The 10,194-nt window shown below is 41.6% G+C and overlaps 1 protein-coding gene across 1 annotated transcript in view; it reads left to right on the top strand.

Annotated features, from left to right (window-relative positions):
* The first annotated feature begins 328 nt into the window (after positions 1 to 328).
* mettl24 (methyltransferase like 24) overlaps positions 329 to 10,194 on the top strand; it is a 48,228-nt gene continuing 38,362 nt past the window's right edge. The window contains exon 1 of the mRNA XM_033022099.1: positions 329 to 361. Within this exon, the coding sequence (XP_032877990.1) occupies positions 329 to 361 (33 nt within the window). The remainder of the gene's footprint in view (positions 362 to 10,194) is intronic.

Below are 10,194 nucleotides of genomic sequence, written 5' to 3'. Positions count from 1 at the left end.
TACGATTGATGCTAACACAAACACCCACTTCATACATTAGTCAGTCTTGGAAGCGGTAACGATGAACTAACAACTAACGACATGCTGTACAGATATAAGGTCGTTACTGATTAAAGATGATCTTGATCTCCAGATTGTGTAGTCTGCTTATTTACATTTACCAAGCCAATTAACCTACAAACCTGCACGTCTTTGGAGCGTGGGAGGAAACCGAAGGTCACGGGGAGAACGCACAAACTCCATACAGACAGCACCCGTAGTCGGGATCGAACCCGGGTCTCCGGCGCTGCATTGGCTGTAAGGCAGCGACTCTACCCGCTGCACCACCATGACGACCGCCTTCATGTACAAATCAATGCAAGTATGAAGACGTGCTCTGTACATCTCACAGGGCAGCGGTAGAGTTGCTGCCTCACAGCGCCAGAGGCCCAGGTTCCACCCTGACTGCAGGTGCTGCCTGTACGGAGTTTGTACTTTCTCCCCGTGACCTGCGTGGGTTTTCTCCAGGTGCTCCGGTTTTCTCCCACACTCTCCGAAGATGTGCAGGTTTGTAGATTAATAGTAAGATTAAACGAGAACTTACCAGTTCGAAGTTTGATCGTCATTTTATGAGGAGTAACGTTGAGGGATTACGTGAAGAACCCCGCCAGGACGCATGCGTGTCATTCTTCAAAGCAGCGGTGTGAAATCACAGATAACATTAATGACTGAACATAATAAGATTAGAGAAGCAAGGCAAGGCAAGGCAACTTTATTTATATAGCACATTTCATACACGAGGCAGACTCAAAGTGCTTCACATAAAAACATGTCATACAATAAAATGAAATAATAAAATGAAATAAAATAGAAGAATTAAAAGAAAAGAAAAGCAAAATTAAAAATGCATTATAGAAAAGTGCAAAAGTTAAAAGTGCAATGTAGTTAAGATTTAGCTGAAAGCTAAAGTAAACATAAAAGTTTTCAGTCTTGTTTTAAAAGTGGTCAAAGTTGAGGCAAGTCTTAAATCTTCAGGAAGTTTATTCCAGCTGTTTGTTGCATAGTAACTAAATCCTGCTTTCCCATGTTTTGTATTTACTCTGGGAATCACTAACAGATTGGTTTCAGAAGATCTTAGCGGTCTAGAAGGCTTATATAGTGGAAGCATGTCAGTGATATACTTTGGTCCTAAACCATGTAGTGATTTATAGGTGAGCAGCAGGATTTTGAAATCAATTCTCTGACATACAGGGAGCCAATGTAAGGATTTAAGAATTGGTGTAATGTGTTCAAATTTTTTGGTCTTTGTTAGAACTCTAGCAACAGCGTTCTGAACAAGCTGTAGCTGCCTGACAGTTTATTTCGGAAGACCTGCAAGGAGACCGTTACAATAATCTAGCCTACTAGTAATAAAGGCATGTACAAGTTTTTCTAAGTCTTGAGCTGACATGAGTCCTCTTAATCTTGCTATGTTTTTGAGGTGATAGTAGGCCGATTTTGTTACTGATTTGATGTGACTGTCGAAATGTAAATCTGAATCCATAATAACCCCAAGATTTCTGGGTTTGTTTGAAGTTTTCAGGGACAGAGAGTGAAGGTGTTGGGTTACTTTAAGCCTTTCTTTTTTAGCACCAAAAACAATTATCTCCGTTTTGTCCTTATTTAGTTGGAGGAAATTTTGGCACATCCAGTCTTTGACTTGCTCAATGCACTGGCACAGCAGATCTATGGGGCGATAGTCATTTGGTGATAGTGCTATATAGATTTGAGTGTCATCGGCATAGCAGTGGTGGTCAATATTATTATTTCACATGATTTGCCCTAGTGGGAGCATGTAGATGTTGAATAAAGAGGGCCCTAAGATCGAACCTTGCGGGACTCCACACGTCACGTTGGTTGGTTCTGATACAAAGTCGCCAATGGAAACAAAATAGTTCCTATCTTGTAGATATGACCTGAACCAACTTAAGACTGTGCCTGAGAGCCCCACCCATTTTTCCAACCTGTCCAAATGTATTGAGTAATCAACAGTGTCGAATGCAGCACTGAGGTCTAATAGCATTAATATTGAAACTTTGCCAGAGTCTGTGTTAAGACGGATGTCGTTTACAACTTTAATAAGAGCGGTCTCGGTGCTATGAAGAGGTCGAAATCCTGACTGGAAGTTGTCGTAGCAGCCAGTTGAAGCCAGGAAGTGATTAAGTTGCTGGAGGACAACTTTCTCAATGATTTTACTTATGAAAGATAGGTTTGAAATTGGTCTATAGTTGTTAATAATAGAGGCATCTAGGCTCCGCTTTTTTAAAAGAGGTTTAATAACTGCAGTTTTCAAGGCTTTTGGGAAATTGCCTGATTGAAGAGAGCTGTTAACTATTTGCAGTATGTCTATTGCTAGGCAGTCAAAAACATTCTTAAAGAAGTTGGTAGGTAAAGCATCAAGGCAGCAGGTGGATGGCCTTAGTTGTGTCACCGTTTCCACAAGAGTTTTAGAGTCTATGACATTAAAGCATGTCATCATTGCCACGTTACTTTTGCCGAAACAGGGTGGTGATCCAACATTTTTGTTTGAAGCGGTGATATTGATGGCACGTCTGATGCTTTCAATTTTATCAGTATAAAAGAATGCAAACTCATTGCATTTCTGCGTGGAATGGAGTTCAGGTGGTATTTGTGTTGGGGGGTTGGTCAGTCTGTCAACAGTTGCAAATAGGGTTTTTGCCTTATTAGTGTTGTTGTTAATGATATTGGAGAAAAACGTTTCTCTAGCACTTTTTAAGTCTAAATTGTAGGCACGGAGGCTCACTTTATAGATGTCATGGTGAATATGAAGTTTTGTTTTCCGCCAGATGCGCTCAGCTTTCCGGCATTCTCTTTTCTGGGCTGTTACAAAAGCAGCTTTTATCCAGGCTGCCTTTTGCTTACCAGAAATCGTTTTAACCGTAACAGGTGCAATGACATCTATAACTTTCACAATTTTGGAATTAAAATTATCTACAAGATCATCAGCAGAACATGGGTTTAGAGGTGGTAACAAGGAGATGGCATTTTTAAAGAGTACATTAGAATGATCATTTATATACCGTTTTTTAACAGTATTTGATTTTGTCTGTATGACGGGAATAAAAGATATATTAAAGAAAACACAGAAGTGGTCAGACAATGAAGGATCAGTCACGAAAATATCAGAAACATTGAGACCCTTTGTGATAATTTGAGAGAAGAGGATACCAATTGAACTTTATGATCAAGGGTGGGAGCGGAGGGCACGTAATCCCTCAACGTTACTCCTCATAAAATGACGATCAAACTTCGAACTGGTAAGTTCTCGTTTAATCTTACTATTTTACTTCGGAGTCATGTGAGTGACTACGTGAAGATTTCAAAGCTCTGTGATTTCATGCCGTGGAAACGAGTCCATGCATCACATCTGCCTTAATTGACTAAGGGAGGAATTGTGTTAACATATTTAAACATGAATCCGACATTGAAAACCCATGATAAATTTATTAACAACAGTTTATAGCCCCTATTTCATGGGGTGAAATCATATTACAGAACTTAAAATTGTTTCTGCAAAAGTTCCAGGTTTAACCACTGGTTTATAGTAGAATTGTTGGAACGTTTTTTCCCTAGACCATCCTGCTGTCTCCAGGATTTGGTCCATCGGTACGTTCAATTCCATAGCTGCCGATATAGCTGCAGCCCTGGTGGAATGAGATTTGAATATGTTAGTATCCACCCCAGCTGTTGTTAAAACCTGTTTCAGCCATCTGGAAATAGTTTGAACCGACACCTTTTTGTGGGGTTGTTTGTGGCTGATTAGTAGTGCCATCTCATTGCCTCTGATATTTTTGGTGTTCTCTATGTATAACAATAAATGTCTTATTATATAGAGACGATCATCTATAGGGTAAGCCCTAAATTCTATTTTGAGGCCTGATGAGATTGAGGTCTGTTCTGTTTGACTAATTTGTGAATATGAAAAATTATATTTCTTGTTGAAGAAGTCATATCGTCCAGCCTTAACTTATGTAAAGACTGTACCCTTTGTGCTGAGACCAAAGCCATCAGCATTACTGTTTTATGCGTCAGTTTTTGCAGGGACAGAGCTGTTGCTGGAGACCAGTTCCTTAGCAACGTTAGGACAATACTCACATCCCATATATGAGAGTACCTGGTTCTTGGGGGATTGGTATTAAAAATTCCCCTCATAAGTTTGGTTACCAGGGGGTGAGTCCCAACAGAATGACGCTCTGATCCTCGCCACAGATATACTGAAAGGGCACTTCTGGCGCAGTTAATGGCATTATAACAAAGCCCCTCATCATAATGGAGGCCTGCCAGGAATTCCAGAACAGACGTTATGTTCATCGTGCTGTAAGTGATGTTGTTTCTGTGACAATATATCTCCCAATTCCTGATGTATACCAGATATTGTTTTTTGGTGGACTGCCTGTGGGCCGCTGAGATAATGTTCAATGTTCGGTCCGTCAGTCCCAGTTCCAGTAGAGGTTTCTTTAGACTCTACAAATTAATAAGTTTGTCGTATTATGACATGGATGGCTATCCCCCGTTACGGGATGAACCAACAAATCTGTTTGTTTCAGGACTGTGATACATGGTTCTAAGTCCATGTCGAGTATCACAGGGAACCATGGTTGAGTAGGCCAATCAGGCACTACCAAAATACCAGACGCCGAGTCTTGTTGTATTTTGCGTAATACCCGACTGATGAGGCAGAAAGGAGGGAATGCATAGAAAAACAATTTCCCCCAATGCAGCGAAAAGGCATCTATCGCTGATGCCCCAGGGTCTGGTTCCCAAGAAACATTGTTTGGTAACTGGTGATTGAGTCTAGATGCAAATAGATCGATATCTGGTATTCCGTACCGTGCTACAATATCAGCAAATACTTTTTGATCCAACATCCATTCGATGTTTTCATTGAATTTGCGTGACCTGGTGTCTGCCACTGAATTGAGGTTACCTGGTAGGTAAGTAGCTGATATCCAAATATTTTTCTGAATACACCATTGCCAAATTGTATTAGCCAGATTGTCACATGATGTCGATTTGATTCCACCCATATGGTTAATATATGCCACCACGGTGGTATTGTCAATCTGTAGTCTAACATGCTGGTGATATATTCCAGAACAGTATGACTTTAGGCCATAGAACGCACCCAACATTTCCAGGTAGTTTATGCCAAGTGTCTGAAGTAATGATGCCTCCTGTGCATTCCATCTACCTCCACAGCTAGAGGTGGAGTTGGTAGCACCCCAACCAAGCATCAGTTTGTAGCACCCCACTGGCATCAGTTTGTAGCACCACTGAGGGGTTGCTGACAATGATAGGGCAGGAACAATGCCGAATGTTATCCCTCCACCATTTTAATTCCATAATTGCTTTGATTGGTAGCTTCATTGGTCTGTCGAAATGACCAGCATTAATTTTGAGTGCTTGTATTTTTGCCCTTTGTAAATTTTGATAATACAAAGGTCCAAATTGTGTGGCTGGAAAAGCAGCCACTATTTTGCCAATTACCCTTGCTACCAATCTAATAGATGGTTCACTGATGTCAATGAGGTTGTTGCAGGCCTCAGTTAAGACTGTAGCCTTGTCCTTTGGTAAAGTCACCGACATGTGAACTGAGTCAATTGTGAACCCCAAATAATCCATTATGGTGGAAGGCGTTAGTTTAGATTTAACTGGATGGATGATAAACCCCAGTTTCTCAAACAATTGTTTGGTGGCTGATACAGCTAGTTTAGCTAATTCCAAAGTTTTGCCCACAATTGATATATCATCCAGGTAGGCCATGACCATATGTTTTTGTTTCCGAAGAAACGCTAGGGCTGGTTTCAAAATTTTGGTAAACAGCCTGGGGCTGATGTTAAACCATTGGGTAGAGCTCTATACTGCCAGAGCTGCCCCATCCAGTTGAATTTTAAATAACATCTGTGATCAGTCCGTATAGGCACTGAATAGTAAGCATCTTTTAGGTCGATGCTAGCCATGAAGTAGCCTGTGGAAATCAATTGTTTGGCAGTAACAAAGGTTTCCATTTTGAAATGAATATACTGCACAAATGTATTCAATTTGGTCAAATCTATGATGATGCGACAACCACCATCTTTTTTGTTTTTGGTAAAGATATTAGACACAGATTCCAGAGAATTGTGTTGGGTTTTTTCAATACCCCCTTAGCGTGAGTCTCACCAGTTCAGCATGTGCTTCTGATTTTTCTTTTCGTGAAAGTACGAGCGTCGCTTCGGTACATGCTGAACTGGCGGGGCTATTTTTGTGCACAAATTCAATGGTATATCCCTGGATACTGTTTAGGATATAAGTGTCTGTTGTCAATGCACTCCATGCCTCCCAAAAGAAGTGTAATCTCCCACCGATATGTGTATTATCCACACTTCCTATAATTTGTAAGGGACCAGACCCACCTACCTCCATGGTTACCAGTGGAAAGTTTACTTCTTCCTGTGTAGTCTTCGAGGAGTTTGAGGCGCCGGTGGCTGGGTTTGGGTTTGGGGTTTGCGCATTTTCCACGAAGGCCGGTCTAGGCCATGGCCTAAAAAAGACCGCTGTCCTGTATGTCCGGCCTTTGAGCTTTCACCAGCTTCTGATTGTCTTGCTCTGCTGGTGGGTGCGTAAGGGTGCTGTCTTTGAGTGTAGGAGGTCCTTCCTGTTGTCGCCTCCACTGTGCGAGCGAATGCTGTGATCCCTGCTGTTAGAAATTTTGGTACTTTCTGGAGTTTTACATCCAGGCTTCTAACTCCTGCTCCGACGTGTTTCCAAATACAATTGTTCACCACTGGAACATTCAGGGATACACAAATTCCTGGTGCCAAATATTTGGCAGTGGTGTCCATCACAGCCTGTTCCTGTAGTTGCTTGAATGATAGGAAATTGTAAGATTAAACGAGAACTTACCAGTTTGAAGTTTGATCTGTATTTTATGAGGAGTTACGATGAGGGATTACGTGAAGAACCCGCTCAGCACGCATGCGCGGCATATTTCAAAGCAGCGGTGTGGAATCACAGATAGACACAGTTATTGAAGTAAACATAGTAAAGATAAGGAGACATCAGTTTATGAATTTGACCCATATTAATGAGGGTGGGAGCGGAGGGCACGTAATCCCTCATCGTAACTCCTCGTAAAATACAGATCAAACTTCAAACTGGTAAGTTCTCGTTTAATCTTACTATTTTACTTCGGAGTCACGTGAGTGATTCCGTGAAGATTTCAAAGCTCTGTGATTTCAAACCGTGTAACAGTTATTACTACATCACTGCCGAAGTCTTTGAGGGAGGAAGTGTGTTATCGTAACCAACCAATGAATCTGTTTGTAGAAAAACACAATGGTATTTTTTAACAATAACAACAAAGAAATTAAATTGCTCCCCTGGGCTTAAATTAAATATTTGCAGTCTGTAAATCTTTCCTGCAAATAAAACAGGTTTTGCCAACGGCTTATTATAAAATTTCTCAACGGTCTTTCCCCCCACCATCCTGCTGTAGCCAGGATGTGGTTTATAGGCACGTCCATTCTTTTAGCCATCGACGTGGATGCTGCCCTGGTGGAATAAATTTTGTACATGTTAGTTTTTATCCCAGCAGCTTTTAGCACCTGCTTGAGCCATCTCGAAATGGTTTGGCTCGTCACCCGACCATAAGGTTTTTTATGACTGACCCACAAGGCTTTTCATCCCCCTCGAGTATTTTGGTTGTGTCTATGTAGGATAGTAGGGTCATGGCACATATCCGTGTTTCTGGCGGGTAAGCCCGGAATTCCACGACTGGATTAGGTGTTCCTGGTCTGCTCTGTTTGATCATTCCCTGGATAACGACAGAGATCTGGTCTGGAGCTGTGAGCATGGTGTCCAGTTGCAAAAGGTGTAGTGACTGGACCCTCTGTGCAGATACAAGTGCCATCAACATGAGTGTTTTGAGCATAGATGGTTCCAGGTTGAGGGATCTGGCTGGTGGCCATCCCCTGAGGTATGTCAGGACCACACTGACATCCCATATATGGGTGTACCTTGGTCTAGGGGGTTAGAGTTGTAAATACCCTTCATTAGTTTGACCACCAGCGGGTGGGACCCCATGGCCTGTTGTCCTGGAGCTGGTTTTAAATAGACAGGCAGGGCAATTCTAGCTGTGTTGATGGCTCTGTAGCTGAGTCCTTCATCGTGGTGAAGGTTCGCCAGGAATTCCAGTACGTTGGTAACTGTAGCGGTTGAGTAGGTGGTCCCTGTATCCAAGCAGTACTTCTCCCATTTTTTTATGCTGGACAAGTGCTGTTTTTTAGTGGATGTTCGGAGGGATGCTGACATGGTGTCGACGGTTTGTTCTGATAATCCCAGTCCCAGAAGTGGTTTGTGCAGAATCTGCAACCCAGGAGTTTGATTTTTTCATGGCATGGGTGGCTTGTGCCCGACACTGGGTGTTAATAACTCTGGGTCACTGGGGAATACCATCGGAGTTTCAACAACTATGACATGGAGTATTGGGAACCATGGCTGCGTAGGCCAGTCGGGTACTATCAAAATACCTGAAGCAGAGTCCATTTGTATTGTGCGTAGTCCCCAACTGATGAGGCAGAAGGGAGGAAATGCATAGAAGAAGAATTTCCCCAATCCAGCGCGAACGCATCTACCGCTGCTGCCTCAGGGTCTGGTTCCCAAGCGACATACATAGGTACCTGGTGATTTAGCCTTGATGCAAATAAATCGATATCTGGCGTGCCATATTGCTTGATAACTTTTGTGAAAATTTTTTTGGGGTTTTAACATCCATTCGATGTTGTCATTAAATTTACGTGACCTGGTGTCTGCCACTGTATTTAGCTTACCTGGCAGGTAAGTTACTGATAGCCAAATATGTCTTTCGACACACCATTGCCAAATTGTGTTGACCAACTTGTCGCATGATACCGATTTTATGCCGCCCAAATGGTTAATGTTGGTCACCACCGTAGTATTATCCATTTGTAACCGTACATGCAAGTGATGCATATTTATGCATATGCTTTTAAACCATAAAAAGTCACCCAACATCTCTAGATAATTAATGCCCAGTGTAAGTGGTAACGATGATTCTGGGTTAGTCCATCTACTACTTGTGCTGGATATAGAGTTAGTTGCTCCCCAGCCTTGAGCACTGGCATCTGTTTGGATAACTGACGTAGGGTTAGTGATGATAATAGGCTGAACCTATGTCAAACGTTTTTTGCCCACCACTGTAGTTCTGATATTACTTCAGTGGGTAACTTCATGAAACGATCATAATGACCTGTATGTCGTTTTTGGTACAAAGGTCCGAATTATGTAGCCGGAAATGCTGCTACCATTTTCCCAATTACTCTGTTACTTGTCGAGTAGTTGGTAGTCTGTTGACCATTAAATTGTTGCATAATTGTGCCAATTCAACTATTTTGTCTCTTGGCAATGTTACAGTCACGTAGACTGAATTAATTGTGAAGCCCAAGTAGTCCATGATAGTGGATGGCTTCAACTTAGATTTATCTGGATGTAAGACAACCCCAGGGTTTCAAATAACTGTTTGGTAGCTGAACAGCTAACATAGTCAATTTCATGGTCTTGCCTACCATTTAGGATATCATCAAGATATGCCATGACAATATGTTTTTGTCTTCTGAATATTGCCAGAGCTGGTTTTAGTGTCTTGGTGACACTCTTGGGCTGATGTGAACCCATTGGGTAACGCTTTAAACTGCTATAGCTGCCCCATCCAGGTAAATCTGCGATGATCCTTGTGAATGGTACTAAATAGTAAACATCTTTAAGATGAATGCTTGCCATGAAGTATCCTTTGGAATTTAGTTGTTTGGCAGTAACAACCGGTTCCATTTTGAAATGTATATACTTAACAAACATATTTAGTGAAGTTAAGTCAATGATGATGCGACATCCACCATCTTTTTTGGGTTTAGTGAATATATTTGATACAAATTGTAAGGGTTCAGATTTTCCCATGATACCCTTTGTAATTAGTCTCACCAGTTCAGCTTGTCCCTCTTGTTTCTTTAACGGAGAGGGGAAAAATACCCTCTGGGGTGAATGTTGACATGGTGGCAATTTTTCTAGTATGAATTGTATTTGTATTCACTAATGCCATTGAGTATATACTGATCACTCGTGATAGACTCCCATGTGTTAGTATTACTCTATAATTAC

Source organism: Amblyraja radiata, chromosome 5 (genome assembly GCF_010909765.2).
Source record: "Amblyraja radiata isolate CabotCenter1 chromosome 5, sAmbRad1.1.pri, whole genome shotgun sequence".
NCBI classification, from domain to species: Eukaryota; Metazoa; Chordata; class Chondrichthyes; order Rajiformes; family Rajidae; genus Amblyraja; species Amblyraja radiata.
The sequence above is the reverse complement of the archived record's forward strand: the minus strand, read 5'-3'. Positions and strand labels throughout refer to the sequence as shown.